Source organism: Colias philodice, chromosome 16 (genome assembly GCF_061535455.1).
Source record: "Colias philodice isolate Cphi_HAF_F1 chromosome 16, ilColPhil1 Martin Lab GWU primary, whole genome shotgun sequence".
NCBI classification, from domain to species: Eukaryota; Metazoa; Arthropoda; class Insecta; order Lepidoptera; family Pieridae; genus Colias; species Colias philodice.
In genome coordinates this window covers 5,034,516-5,049,863 of record NC_143101.1, presented here as the reverse complement: position 1 = coordinate 5,049,863, position 15,348 = coordinate 5,034,516, and the positions used below count along the sequence as shown (strand labels likewise).

General features: G+C 32.0%; 4 protein-coding genes across 5 annotated transcripts in view; 2 read left to right on the top strand and 2 right to left on the bottom strand.

Annotated features, from left to right (window-relative positions):
* The window catches only part of LOC149481633 (uncharacterized), a 68,066-nt gene extending 66,749 nt beyond the window's left edge, over window positions 1–1,317 (bottom strand). The window contains exon 1 of the mRNA XM_089705216.1: window positions 1,106–1,317. The gene's annotated coding sequence lies outside the window, so the exon portion shown is untranslated. The remainder of the gene's footprint in view (window positions 1–1,105) is intronic.
* Window positions 1,318–2,183: 866 nt separating this feature from the next.
* On the bottom strand, window positions 2,184–6,832 carry Polr2E (DNA-directed RNA polymerases I, II, and III subunit Rpb5). The gene is made up of 6 exons (XM_089705375.1): window positions 6,608–6,832; window positions 6,265–6,353; window positions 3,533–3,711; window positions 3,060–3,222; window positions 2,683–2,761; window positions 2,184–2,284 (listed from the first exon to the last, which is right to left on the bottom strand). Exons 1-6 carry the CDS (start codon window positions 6,662–6,664, stop codon window positions 2,219–2,221), a joined length of 633 nt encoding a protein of 210 aa, XP_089561501.1. The 5' UTR covers window positions 6,665–6,832; the 3' UTR covers window positions 2,184–2,218.
* Window positions 6,833–7,319: 487 nt separating this feature from the next.
* Window positions 7,320–11,176, top strand: LOC149481631 (leptin receptor gene-related protein). 2 transcript variants are annotated; one of them, XM_089705378.1, is made up of 6 exons: window positions 7,320–7,557; window positions 8,161–8,235; window positions 9,221–9,407; window positions 9,702–10,331; window positions 10,503–10,727; window positions 10,760–11,176. In XM_089705378.1, exons 1-4 carry the CDS (start codon window positions 7,541–7,543, stop codon window positions 9,813–9,815), a joined length of 393 nt encoding a protein of 130 aa, XP_089561504.1. In that variant the 5' UTR covers window positions 7,320–7,540; the 3' UTR covers window positions 9,816–10,331; window positions 10,503–10,727; window positions 10,760–11,176. The 2 variants fall into 2 exon arrangements, with proteins under 2 accessions (XP_089561504.1, XP_089561503.1); XM_089705377.1 differs by having other exon boundaries at window positions 10,503–11,176.
* A 1,212-nt stretch (window positions 11,177–12,388) lies between these two features.
* Arp3 (Actin-related protein 3) lies at window positions 12,389–13,996 on the top strand. Its single transcript, XM_089704729.1, has one exon. It carries the CDS (start codon window positions 12,503–12,505, stop codon window positions 13,757–13,759), a length of 1,257 nt encoding a protein of 418 aa, XP_089560855.1. The 5' UTR covers window positions 12,389–12,502; the 3' UTR covers window positions 13,760–13,996.
* The last annotated feature ends 1,352 nt before the right edge of the window (window positions 13,997–15,348 follow it).

Below are 15,348 nucleotides of genomic sequence, written 5' to 3'. Positions count from 1 at the left end.
GCATCACGTGCCCACTCGCCACTTACGCTTCGCATCCACCCTTCGAGCTAAAAGCTCTCGCGACTCCACTCTGGCCGGCCGGTTAAGGCAAGCCAGAGGTGGGGGTCCTGTCCTCGTCAGGCTTCACTCCAACCGGCGGGTGAAGGCAAGCCGGAGATGAAGACAGGGGCCTCCCCCGGGAGCACTCGGTTCCCGCGGGGTCGCTACTCCCCGACACCCCGCCACAAGGTGTCCTGCGGGTTGACTGATTGCACGGGTGGAATATCTATTGTCACGTAGACAATAGATATTCCAACCGTGGGCGATGGGGTCGTCACATCCCTACGCCCTTATTATTATTATTATTATTGAATTTGAATAACTTACATTACCCACAACGCCATCTATTTTGTCCCAAACGAAACAACGTTAATAGGTACGTGCTAGACTATACAAGCACAGACTAATAATAATATACTACGTATACAAATACAAGCATTAATAGGTTTAATTGTAAATATAGGTAGGTATATTACACACCCTTTGCTGTAATATTCACGATTCAGTAGGTAACCACTACACCAACCGGTCATCAATTGTCTATCATTATGTTTGTTTATATTCAATTAATAATAATGAATAATTATATACGGTTGTTAAAACAATAATAGTGAAACATAAGTATAATATTATGCAAACCGCACACAACATAATGTTAAAACTAGTTAATTTTAAAATCTTCTAGTTATTATTCGCAGTACTTTTCACCGTGAAATGGAATTTTAATTCGTAGTAAACTAAGACTCGTTTACCAGGTATAACCAGGTATATCTATAAACAAATAAATTTACTTTCATAGAAATTAGAATCCCTAAGTAAAATTAGGGTACGGCTAGATTTTCCGGAACTAAATTCTTGTTAACATTTAAATGATATCCTTCACAACAACATGATCTATCTCATTTTTACATAATCTACAAATACATTAAGTCATCATAATATTCTTTATTACTTACCTATGTTAAAATTATCATAATTTAATAAACATTATACTTAGCAGAAAGAAGAAAAAGTATGAGCGGTTATTTTACATTTTTTCTCAAACAAACTGACTCAAAATACTTACCAATCATAAACCTCAGAGCGTGTCTTTTTAATTAAAGCGTTCATCCATTAAACACAAATTGCGCTACATTAAAGGCAAACATGAAAAGCGTGAAATCCCTTTACAATGATCACTACAAACGCGCCGCAAATGCTACAATAATGCACTAATTTTGCGACGTGCGCAAACTACGGTGCGCGTAAGACTTGTGAACCGATGCGCTAGATCGCGTGCTTGAGGCGTTTGCGTGGTAATGTTACATATTATTGTTATGGTATTTCACGAAAGTTGGGCACAACACTACTCTACACTCAAGCATGACATGCCGAAAGATGTGCATAGGATAAGATTGCGCAACCTTGCTAGTTGCTTGTCAAGCAGCATGACCATTTTACACGCGTTTTTAAATGTTACGCATTACCATGGAGGTTTTAAACGCAGAATTCTGAATTTGTTACGCAGGTGCCGGCACTTAATTGGCTGCGATCCGAAAGCTTAATGGCGTTCATTAGTAAAATTGATTTAATGTTAAACGGCCTCATAAGTTTCGCTTGAAATTGTATAATTTCACTGAAAGTTTTTGGTGAGTACTTTCACGTGTTCAGTAATTGTTTGAAGCGAGTTTTTGTTATTACTGTTTTATTTATAAACCTTAATTTTTGTATCCATTTAACTGCCTTATTCTAAGAATGTTATGGGTAATATAACGAATGTAAATAAAGCAATTATAACAAGTCTTAACGAACGTATACACTGATTGCTTAATATTCTTTTGATTATCACGAACTCACAAATCGCCCCACTTTATTGGATTTAACAGGTATATATATGCCAAGAAATATAAACTTCTATGTTTAGATTCCAGTTTTAATACAATTTTGAAGCTCTTCATTTAAAACTAATAATATACATTGATATGAAGGTTAATTAAATAAAAATTGGTTCAAAAAAATAAAAAAAAATCTCACGTAATTTATGGACGCCCCTTAAATAGTTTACAATTTACATTACATTTATGATTAACCACTAAACCATGAATTATATTAGCAGATATAAAATAACGTTAGATAAATAATTACTTGTAGGAAAGGAAAGGCGGTTAAAAGTAAAAATTGGAATTTATTAAAATTACACTTAACAAACTAATCTATAAGAAATATATCTTCCAGCTGTTTCCGAAGATCTAATAATTTTTACCACCTGTAACAATGAAACCAATTTAAAGCGTCATAATATATAAAAATTAATGCTCATAATTATCGATACAAAGGAAAAACGTAACAAAAAGACATCACAAATCGTATTTCTGATACCAGTGATTGAATTGACTTTAATCGTAATTTAAAAATTACAATTAAGTACTTTAAAATAATTAACAGTATGAATTTCTACCGTTTGCAAAACCACGCCATCTATTAACGTAGTTCGGTACTATAACTCTAATCTGAATTTTTTTACCTATGTATAATGTAACCAATAACTCAATAAGGCTACATATTGAAATTTTTTTTTTATCAAATTAGGAATAGAAATTGCTTTACGCATTGTATTATGATACTTATTTTTTTCGAAAATATATTTCATAAATAAATAAATACCTGTCCTCTTTTCAGTCCAAAGTATCTTGCGACGGGATCACCTGCTTGTATTCTCATCAACATGTTTTCTTTTAGTTTACTGTATTTGAGTTAAAATAATTATCGTAAATAAAAATGTGTGTTAATTAATATATTATAGTCTTGTTATTAATATATTATGTTGTATATTGCCACATACCGAGCACACGTGTCAGACGTGAAACTTCTTTGGCAAAATTCAGATACCAAAATCGTCGCCTTAATCCATGACGTAACGGTATTACCATGACGCAACCTTGAAATTTTACTCTCAACGCGCCTAAAGAAGTTTCACTTCAAAAAATCTATATAAGTACCAAAAGGCAAAAACACTTAATAAGATTTTTTTAAAAGGATACTATCTCGCTAGTAGTTCCTGCTTCTCATCGGGAGTCAGCACAATATGTTCTGGCACCAGTTCATGTTCAGTTATATTGATGAGCAGTTCAGATTCAAGAAATTGTTCCAAAATATATTTAGGCGCCATATCCACTAGGGACTGTTTCGCTGATGGAGTCATACCTAAAAGGATGGAGAAATTAATCTAAGGAATATGATTTTTTAATAACAATAATTTTAAATCAAATCAATCTGGTCAGCCATCTGGATTCCACAACACAAGCGAAAGCTTAGTATGGGATCAGATCGTGCTGTGTGTGAAAATTGACCCGAAATATTGATTTATTTTATTTATTTTTATGTAGATAGTACTAGCTCAAAGTATTTAAGTAAAGTTTCTAATCAATATCTTGTTATTACAGAAGGACACCAGTTTGAAATCGATCTCCATATATTATAATCCATAATTCAAAAACAACCAAACAACTCTCACCTGCTTGGACCACAACAATAGCTCTATGTATGTTTTCCTCTTGCATTCTTGTACAATAAGTTTTGATTGTTTTAATACCAATTTTAGCTTCATCAGGGAAGAAAACGAACATCTGGTCTGTTGGATCATCATTATGGGCTACAAGAACAATTAAGTCGCTGCGAGCTGGCCTCTTCTCACTAAAAATAAACAATGATTATTCATAAAGGTCACTAGAATATAATATTTTCTATTTATCTATACTAATATTATAAAGCTAAAGAGTTTGTTTGTTTGAATGCGCTAATCTCAGGAACTACTGGTCCCATTTGAAAAATTATTTCGGTGTTAGATATTCCATTTATCAAGGAAGGCTAGGCTATATATCATAACGCACACCAACTGGAGTGGAGCACTGCGGTTAAAACCGTTAGTCAATTAATAAAAAATGCTATACAATGTGTCTTAATCTCTATGTATAATTCATAATCACTACATAGTATAAAACAAAATCGCGTTCTCTGTTTATATTTCCCTATGTATGCTGAAAACTTTAAAACTAAGCAACGGATGATGGTGTGTTTTTTTATAGATGGAGTAATTCTTGAGGAAGCTTTACTATAATATCATTTATTGGATTTAGACAAAGCAGGCAAAGCCACGGGTGGGTCACTAGTAAATAAATATATATCTAAAATTTCATAATGTAGATAACTACAATATTTGTATGTTATAAATTTTTAATTATCTGTAAGTTGAAAACAATTTTATTGAAAAGTAAATTCTTGTTTTTAAAACAAAAGAAATTAATGTCATTGTACAATGACATTTTTAAAGTCAATTCATCTATAATAATTAATAACAAACAATTTCACAAAATCATTTGTTATACAAACCATAACATAATATGGAGACTTTAGAAGAGAAAGTCAAAAAGAACATTCTAGAGAGAAATGTATCTGAAACAGCAAAACTTCACATGGGTATGTGAATAAGTATTATTAAATTTTATTCTTGTGATGTAGCAGTGTGTTTATTTTAAATTCCATGATTTTTGAGTATGACTAGCTTTGCCCCACGGTTTTACCTGCATTGCTCCACTACTATTAGTCTTAGCATGATGATATATAGACTATAGTTTTTATTAGTAAATGGACTTTATAACACAAAAAGAATTTTTCAAATTGAACCAGTAATTCCTGAGATTAGCGTGTTCAAACAAACAAACTCTTCAGCTTTATAATATTACTAGCTTTCCGCCTGCGGCTTCGCCCGCGTTTTCAAAAAAAAACCCGCATAGTTCCCGTTCCCGTGGGATTTCCGGGATAAAACCTAGCCTATGTCACTCAGAAATGATGTAGCTTTCCAACAGTGAAAGAATTTTTCAAATCTGCCAAGTAGTTTTGGAGCCTATTCAATTCATACAAACAAACAAACAAACAAAAAATCAAACCTTTCCTCTTTATAATATTTGTATATGGTCCGGGAGCCAGCAGCAGATTTTATGACCAAGTTCCTCTCAAGCGGTAATTAGTAAAATGCATCAAAGTATAGTATTATGAAGCCTCGTGAACGTCAGCTGGAGCTCGGTTGGGGGGAAGAGCGGTTGTAGCCTCCCGTATCAGCTGACAGTTTTTCCACCAAGATACAGCCAGCTGACATATATATTTATCCACAGTTACATATAAGCTATCATCAGGTAAATTTTTGTTTGAGAGGAAATAACGGAAAATAAATTTTTCTTTAAATTTAACTTTCATGTTCGAGACACCAGCTGACGTATAATACACCATGTTGTAACCAGCTGACTATTTTTTTTCGTTGAGATATTGGGTTAGCTACAATTTGACAAATTTTTAGCTGAGAGGAAATGAATGAATGAATGTATTTTTTTTCCTATGTGCGTGGGAGGCTACAACCGCTCACCCCCCCAACCGAGCGCCAGCTGACGTTCACGAGGCTTTATAATACTATACTCTCATGCGTCTGACGAATTATCTCTTGAGAGGAAATAGTTAACCAAATTTGCACCTGGCTCCCTAACCAATAGAAGTATAGATGTTACTCTATACTCGGATTTTTAATTAGATAAAGTAAACTGACGTTTTCTGTGTTGTCAGTTTTTGATGAAATAAAAATAGAGTTGTCACAAAGTGAATGATTCAAAATCGGGAATGAATGAAATTGAATCGATCGTCTAGTGAATATTTAGTGTGTAACAATATAACACCAAATAAACACAACAATTACAACAAACACAACGTAATTAGTTACAATTAACGAAAAAATTAAGAAAACAGTAACGTAAACATCGTAAAAATAAAAATAAAAAAATGATTATAATTACATTATACTAGTAACTTATATCTTATATAGCTTTATATATTACAATTAGAAATAATGTTATTTTATAGTTTGAAATGATAAACTATTCACACTCATTGTTCATTCATCTGATTGAATGAGAACTGAATTCCTCACTATTACTTTAAATGTGGCAACATTATTTTACAAAGTGACATTAGCTGCTGTCAGTTTACTTTATCTAATTAAAAATCCGAGTATAGATAGGAGGTAAGATAATGATATCTAATTTTTACCACGGTCAAATATGTTGTACCCATGAAGCCGCTGCAAACAGCTAGAAGCTATTTTATAAATCTTTATTATGGTATGGGTAATTGAATTACACAATGTGTAGTTTTAAAGTAACATTGCAAAGTGTTAAGTATTATTTGCAAGTGATTACATACCTTGGCTTATCACCAAACTGTTCTTTAAAATGATCCAGTGACTGATCTAATTCATCTTGAGTTACAAGATAGCCCCTGTCGTGACAAAGCTGCAAAAAAATAGTCGTGTTAAAAGTGCGATATAACACAGTTAAATTAGTATTTAAGTAAGTAATCAACTTGAAGTTTTCTCTATGTTTATGTTTCAAAAGACATAGGTTTTGTCATATTGTTTTTTTAAGATTTTTGTTCATTTGTTAAATATAAACTTGATTGATATGTAGAAAAAGCCAATAAATACTTAACTCAATAAAACGTGAAAATGCAACATAAACAACAACTACATATAACCTATAAAACATACCTGCATAACAGTCTTACGAATTCGCCATAACTTATAAGTTTCCGCATCGTCATCCATTTTTATATTATATTTATTATTCCTTGTTAACTATTGAAATAAATGTTAAAACTAAAATACTCAATAATTAGAAACGGGTAAATACTCAAAATAATTCACATCACAACACCCCGCATATATTATATTACTCTATGACAACACCACAGTCCACACACAACACTCTACGGACCAAGATAAATGTTGATTAAATGACATTGGCATTTGGCAGTTGGCATTTGACATAAAAATTAAAATCTCAGCATAAAATTTGGCATTTATCAGCCTCGCCAGTACTAAAAAAATGTGAAAATATATGTACGTACACACTATGTTCGTTTTTAGAAAATTTTATACCTTTGGTATTTTCAAGTTTCAACCGACTTCCAAAAAAAGGAGAGTGTTTCTCAAAACTTTCTTCTGAGTGAACTGATATTGATGATACTTTTTCTGGAAGTTAACAAACAGTTTAAATGCTGTTCGAAGGGGGTCTTAATATGTAGTTTTTGTTTTAATAATGAATTAGAACTATGCAGGATATTGCGTGAGTGCGTGACTGTGTGGATGATGTAGTTTATAGAACTTATTTAATCTGTTTCATTTCTATTTACTACGCTACGAGCAGATTAAAAAATAATACACAAAGTATTTGACAAAGAGTACTTATTGCTCCGAGACTTTAATTGATAAATTGACACTTGACAGCTGAAAAGTGAAATTTAGACCGCAGAAAAACGTAATAAAATTGAACATCATTGAACATTCTTTATTATCTACTCAACTTTATTTGTAATTTGTGATCTGTGTTGTGATATTGACAAAATTTAAGAAACAGCCCTTGTGTTAAATAAACAAATTACAAAGGTTTCTTCACAAAAAAAAATACTAGAATAAGTAACAATGGCTGGAATTAAAGGTACGTTTTTTAGGATATTAAACTTTTTCGATGCTTTCGTTAGGTTCACGAAAAATGAGTCACAATAATAATTGAAAAAACTATTTTCAAACATTCCATTACGGGATTTCTAATATCAAATCTAATTTTACACATTCTTTTGTTTCATGTAATACTTTGGACTAACTAAAGGGTAAGTGTAATACAACCTCGATATAAGCCACTAAAACCTTATTGTAATTGACTTGTGAGAACAAAATTTTGTTAGAAAAATATTCATGTATTAATTGATACTTGTACATAGCTATTTTTAAACTATTACAAATATTGAGTTTTAAAAGGAAATTCTCATCATTCTTTTATTTTTAATTTTGGAAATGAATTGTGTTCTAATTCTATAACAATAATAAAAAAGTTAAATTACTTTACTTTATTGTGTAATGTTTTTGCTTGAATATGATTCCTTATTGTTTAAGTATTATCTTTACTTCTAATTTAATATTGATTAACATACCTATGAGCATTACATTCTTACTTAATATTTTGCCTGACTTTTCAACATTTAACATCATAAAAACAATTCATTACTTGAATCTATAAAATTTTCGCATTTCTTAAATTTCAGACTGGTGTCGCTAGCATTTGCTGGTTCAATTGGGATGACATTTGTTATATTAGCATGTGCCTTACCACAATACAAGTAAGTCATTTAATTAATTATTCTACAATATGAAGACTCCCACTCAACATTTATAAAACTATGTCAACAACAAAGCTCTAGACGTGGTTAATTTAAAAAAGTAAATTTACTTTTAGGGCCTTTTTCTGCGCCTTCGTGCTATGTTGTAAACATTCAAGCTTTATAGAATGATATTCTATGGAAAAATTCTTAAAGTATAAATATTTATTTTAAATCTAAAACTAAAATTCCGATCATGAGTTTGTATTCTTTATAATTTTTTTTATATTTATAAAGAATTTCAATGCCATAAAACAAAAATATCAAATTCCATAAGAGTCAACTGATTTGCATAAATGATACATATATATAAAAGTGATAACAAATGTCAACAATCCAATACATTTTTTTATCTATTTTCAAGATAATTCCCATAGTATTAATACACAAAGGAATTCATAGTATGTCATTGAAATTATAAGTAGGTATCAAAAAACTGGTGCATAGCTTTCTCTTCCATGCATTACATGAATCAGTATTATCTCAGGAGCTGTGTAAAGCATATTGAACCATATTTTTTTGACATTATGGTTGCTTTTCTTGGAACAGCAATAGTTCTTAAAATTATTTGATGTATGTTCCAGTTTCAATTTGTATGCACTCTTCAATCTTCACGTTTTTGGATATATGTTTTAATGTTCTTATGTAGGTGATATTGTAATGAAACTCATGTTGACTTTATAGCGTTTATTGCATGAAAAAACACCGAACACAAGACAACACATCTTATATACTAGTTTCTATTTCTAACCTACCCTATACTTAACATATTAACTTATTACTACCTTATACACTGTATATGTTATGATTCATGAATAAAAAATTACTCTATTGATATTAAAATTTCTCTACATTTGAAATCTACATCCTTAAATTATATCCTGGTTTGAAATGGGCGGGCCAACGCAAGTGGCTACTTAACTAATAAACAAATTGTGTTTTTCAGACTATGGTGGCCATTTTTCGTAGTACTATTTTACATTCTATGCCCAATACCGACGATGATAGCTCGGCGCCATACGGACAGCGCAGGTGGTACAAACTCACCGTGCATGGAGACAGCTATATTTATAACTATGGGGATCCTAGTGAGCTCCTTTGCACTGCCCATAGTTTTAGCCCGCGCGTCTACAGTAAGTTTTTAAATAATACTATACTATGAACCTTTATTTTGACTGATTATGCATTTTCAAAGAGTTCGTGTGTTTTTTTAAGCTAAAATTGTATGTTGTGAATATTGTTCTGATAACTGCATTTTATTAACTGATAATTATTAATGGTTATAGAGCATTGACATGGTCTGAATACTCTATATTTATAAACATTTTTATAGTAATGAAGAATAATGCTTCAGAACTTTTGATAGCCATTATTGGGTCCAACTTATTTATAAATAAACAATAATCATTGGAATTTTTGACTTTCAGATTATGTGGGGAGCCTGTTATTTGACTTTAGCAGGTAATATCATAGTGTACCTCACTATTCTCGGATTCTTCACTATCTTTGATATGGACGATTCTGATTATGCAATGTGGTGAGAAATCTAGAATGTTTCGCAACATTCACTTGGGAAAAGACATTCACGAGGCAGATTTTTTTGTATAAGATATTATGTTGTGTTAATCCTTTATTATAAGAGTGAATTAATGATACTGATGTTAGGATTTAGAGTTTTATTTCTGTGTAATTTAAAAATCTATACCCAATTTTATTTATGAATATTTTAAGATGATTATTTTTAAATTTCAAAAAATTTCACTTAATTAGTGTAAGAAACGGAACCTGTGTATTTTTTTACAAAAATGTTACTCGTAAATTAATTAAAAACTATAGGTAAACAATAACTAATTACCAAATAAATCGAATGTTGTTAACTGCTTAAATTTGGGTGTATATAAATTATAAATGAATATTTCAAAGTACAGTATTGTTTTTATATTAATATTTTGTATGTTCATTACATTTTGCTTACATCTTTGGCACATCTTCACTGTAAGATATGCTTATAAATAATTACTAAAAAAACATTAGTTTAATATATTATATTACTAGCGGTCCGCCCCGGCTTCGCCCGTGGTACATATTTACGTTTTCTCTACATAAAAACCATCCTCGTACTTCAAGGAATATATTAAAAAAAGAATTATCGAAATCGGTTCAGCCGTTCTCGAGTTATGCGCTTACCAACACATTTTGCGATTCATTTTTATATATAAGATTTATAGTTACTTATAAAGAAAATAATATTAAATACACAATGAAAATATTTATTTATCTTTGGTGAAAGTACATGTAATTTTATACTAAAATCTTAAAAATATTTAAGTTTAATTCATCCATAAATTTGATTAATGATTTATACTTTATATTATATTTGTATTCTTCAAAATTACATTCCTGTGTTATGGTTTTTGTACATACGTAAAACGAAAAAAAACAATGGTTTATCTGTCAATAAAACGCTAAAAAAAACAATAACAAGACTGGGACTGTTTTTGATAAGTTAATTAAATTTTTCTCATCTGCTTTATATCAAAAACATTTTGTATTTACCGACGGCGATCAGTGTTGTAAGATAAGTATGTAAAATAAGAAATTTGTGATTATACTCCGAGTGAAAGAATGGTACAGTACGATTCAAACTTAATGGCGGCTCGGAACATCGTACGATCCGATGCGCAGAAAACAATTTTAGATATTAGCGGGACCGTGCGCACCCGCACTCACACCTGTCCGAACCGCCATTAAGTTTGAATCGAACTGTAGATAATGCTGGAAACTCGAGCGAGTTGAAGAAATTAGCTACTCTCGAAGAAAAAATCGACGCTTTGAATAATGGTTTTTAGCTTAATGTTATTGAATCCTGGTCACAATAAATATCTAACCAAATCTTTGTAAATTAAGTTTTTTATTTATAACCCGCAGATTTTTTTATGTTTAATGTAGTTAGGTAGTTTTATATTTCATAGTAATTCCATGATCGATGAACCAGTTCATACCTAAATTAGCTATTTACCTACATGAAATAATGTGGCTTTAACATACATTTTTAACATTAATTGAAAATATACAATGCATACTAACTACTGTGTATTTAATATTATTTCTTTTCTTCACTCTTCACAGCCTTTGCTTTAAAACCCTTCTTGATTTAATAATTAATCAGCTCAATCGCGGTTTCAAAAAGACAAAAGCTAGTATTTCTTTACCTTATGCATTCAGGTAAGATTCAGATACTTATGCTATATCACTACCAAGTATCATCAAAATCCCTATTACTATTATTATATTATATACCTATTCTAATAATGATATTACTTGTATACGTAGTATATTATTATTAGTCTGTGATATTACGAATTTCGTGTTAGTAATATTTGTAGGATATGCTACCTACGTACCTAGTTAGTCTCTTTTATTTTAAATGCGAGAGTAAATTTTTTTTCTGGCTGACTGTCACGTTTATAATTTACATTATTATCATTATATTAATGAACTGATTTTAATGAAATTTGGAAAAGATACGTAGACTGAAACTTGGGAAAGAACAAAATGATAATGACACCCATTATTATTATTATATATTTTATTCTCGTGTCACAATGTTAGTCTGCATACTCCTCCGAAACGGGTGGACCGATTCTCATGAAATTTTCTGTGCATATCGGGTAAGTCTGAGAATCGGCCAACATCTATTTTTCATATGTACCACGGGCGAAGCCGGGGCGGACCGCTAGTTATTATTATATATTATATTTTATCAATTACCCTACTTCAATTTTATCCGTCTGTTAAACTTAACCTCAAGTTTATGCCATTTTATAGATTTTGGAACTGATTTACAAATTTACAATTAATAAGGCGTAACTTCTGTAACGTGACATGCAGCTGAGCTGCTGAGCCAAGAGCTGAGCGAAGCCACTTCCTATTTATAAATGCTTGTGTAAAAGTTATAAGGTCTATGTTATCAGATAATGAAGCATCTAATCTTCAATATCGAAAGCAAAGCTGGATTTTGTTTTCTATGTACATATTAAAATACTAGTTACTAAAAGACTTGTATGTATGTCATTTAAATTGTGTAAAGAAATTATAAGGATTTGTCATCAATCACAATCAATGACTTGTCAATGTCAAACTCAGAAATATAGTGATTTCACTTTACCGCACCCAATATTTTATTTTGTAATTAATATTATTTGTACTATTTAGCAATAAAATAAAAATGGGTGATCATTTACCGGCATGTGTAATAGACGTGGGTACGGGCTACACCAAATTAGGATTCGCCGGTAATAAGGAGCCGCAGTTTATCATTCCGTCAGCCATAGCGATAAAGGAAACGGCTAAAGTGGGAGATCAAAGCACAAGACGTATGACTAAAGCCGTAGAAGATTTGGATTTCTTCATCGGTGATGAAGCATTTGAAGCTACGGGCTATTCCGTCAAGTACCCAGTACGTCATGGATTGGTCGAAGATTGGGATCTTATGGAAAGGTACATCGAGCAATGCATTTTCAAATATCTACGAGCTGAACCGGAAGATCATCATTTCTTGATAACGGAGCCGCCATTGAACACGCCCGAGAATAGAGAGTATTTAGCTGAGATAATGTTTGAGTCATTCAATGTGCCTGGTTTGTACATAGCAGTGCAGGCGGTACTCGCTCTAGCGGCGTCATGGAAGTCTCGTACATCCGCAGGTCGCACATTCACTGGTATTGTTGTAGACAGTGGTGACGGTGTGACTCACATTGTCCCTGTCGCTGAAGGGTATGTAATTGGCTCATGTATTAAACACATTCCCATTGCGGGAAGGAATATCACTTCCTTCATTCAATCCCTCCTCCGAGAACGTGAAGTTGGCATCCCTCCTGAACAAAGCTTGGAAACAGCTAAAGCAATCAAAGAGAGATACAGTTATATCTGCCCAGATATCGCAAAGGAGTTTGCAAAATATGATTCAGATCCCGCTAAATGGATGAAGAAATATACAGGTATAAATGCAATCACCAAAAACCCATTCTCTGTTGATGTTGGATATGAAAGGTTCCTGGGGCCTGAAATTTTCTTCCATCCAGAGTTTTCTAATGCTGATTTTACAGTGCCACTTAATGAAATGGTCGATGAGGTTATTCAGAGTTGTCCAATAGATGTTAGGCGAGGGTTGTATGGAAACATTGTGCTGTCTGGAGGATCAACTATGTTCCGAGACTTTGGAAGGAGACTGCAAAGGGATATAAAGAGGACTGTGGACGCACGATTGAAGTTATCCACAATGTTGTCTGAGGGTCGCATTACACCCAAGCCCATTGATGTTCAAGTCATCTCACACAACATGCAAAGATATGCAGTTTGGTTTGGAGGAAGTATGCTTGGTTCTACACCTGAGTTTTATCAAGTCTGTCACAGCAAGCAAGCTTATATGGAGTATGGTCCGAGCATTTGCAGGCACAACCCCGTTTTCGGCACCATGACATAATATATTACTTACTGCCAGTATTTAATTTTAAATTACAATTTATTGAAATTTATAAATAAGACTAAATTCATATTACTTATTAATTCAATCAAGACTTATTCATTATTTTATGTGTTTATAATTTACTATAGGATAAATGTGTTACTTTAAACACTCATTATGATTATATTGCTGGACTTTGATAAGCATTTAATGTATTGCATTCCAGCCACAGCCAAATAGTAAGATTTATAAATATGCTTTGTTTTATTTTATACCTCTGTCCTTTTCTTTCCCTTAGTGAGACAATTAGTGCTCTTGAAATTCAACATTTGTGTTCATCTACAAAGTCATTCAATAAGATTTTACAGATTATAGGAATCATTTTTTTTTAATAATATTTTTTACATTTAACATTTTACTCCTATCGTATCGTTAATTCTTCGAAACTCGTAACTTTAATTCAATATCATTATTATTTATTAATTATTACTTGTTATCACAACTTTTTCATACTTTTCAAACATGTTATGACTCATAACCACACTCATAGAGCGTATACGCACTATGCGGGTAGCCGCATTGCGGGTAGCCGTCCGGCTGACCGCAAGCGATGCGGCTACCGCAGACCGCACAGTGCGCATAGAAATGAATATTACGTACATAATTGTGCTTGCGGTCAGCCGGACGGCTACCCGCAATGCGGCTACCCGCATAGTGCGTATACGCTCATAGACCATAGTTTTAACAACATTTTAATAGTTTTAAGTAGGTTCAATAGATGGCGTGCAAATGAAAATTGAATCAATACAAAAAGTTACAAAAGACTTCCATCGAAATAATAATATATTCCACGACGATTTTGATTCAACTTCGATGTTGAATTTTTATTTTTTACTTTGCAACTTATTCAAATTTTATATCCGGATAGAACGGTATTTATTATATCGAAGTAGGTACTACGTGACCAAGCCAACTAGACCCTTTTCAACTGTGACGTCACCCGCCCATGTCTCGGGTACAGATAGCAAAAAAAAATATTTTTTAGATAATGTAATAATTTTTAATTCACGATGTAAATAAATTATATAATTACATAAATTAAATTAAATACATACCGACAATTAACCTCAATCAAATCTATAAATGCACTCAAAACAGTTTATTCAAATCAGTTTTATCACTAATATTCAATATATAGAAATATATATATACTAATAAATAATAAATTATTAGTATCACCGTCGTATATGAAATTGATTCAATAAAAACACCAAAATAATAATATTTATTTATTCACACTGTTTAATTGTACCCTTACGAAACACGTGTTCTACATATAAAAATACTAGAATATACAACTTGAACATAGTTATCAATTTTCATACCACCTAGAACTAACTTTACGATTAACAATAAAAAATACAGAAATAATGCGTCGATGCTGCGAACTGTACTAAGGCGAACGCGGTACCTGAGGCGGTAAGCGGGCGGGGAGGCCGCATTCCACCCGAGCGTCTAGTTGGCTTGGTCGAATAATACCTAGGTGGAAATTTTTGAACTAGATTAATTTTGTAATGAACCACCGTTTTTAATAGTAGGTAGTTACT

Excerpts from the sequence above, each read along its gene's own strand:
- LOC149481631 (XM_089705378.1), top strand. Across the intron at positions 8,236-9,220 it reads TGTGCCTTACCACAATACAA|ACTATGGTGGCCATTTTTCG; the intron begins GTAAGTCATTTA and ends TGTGTTTTTCAG. Across the intron at positions 9,408-9,701 it reads TTTTAGCCCGCGCGTCTACA|ATTATGTGGGGAGCCTGTTA; the intron begins GTAAGTTTTTAA and ends TTTGACTTTCAG.
- Polr2E (XM_089705375.1), bottom strand. The coding sequence starts at position 6,664 with ATGGATGACGATGCGGAAACTTATAAGTTATGGCGAATTCGTAAGACT. Across the intron at positions 3,223-3,532 it reads TATTGTTGTGGTCCAAGCAG|GTATGACTCCATCAGCGAAA; the intron begins GTGAGAGTTGTT and ends CCATCCTTTTAG. Across the intron at positions 2,762-3,059 it reads CAGGAACTACTAGCGAGATA|TAAACTAAAAGAAAACATGT; the intron begins GTATCCTTTTAA and ends ACTCAAATACAG.
- Arp3 (XM_089704729.1), top strand. The coding sequence starts at position 12,503 with ATGGGTGATCATTTACCGGCATGTGTAATAGACGTGGGTACGGGCTAC.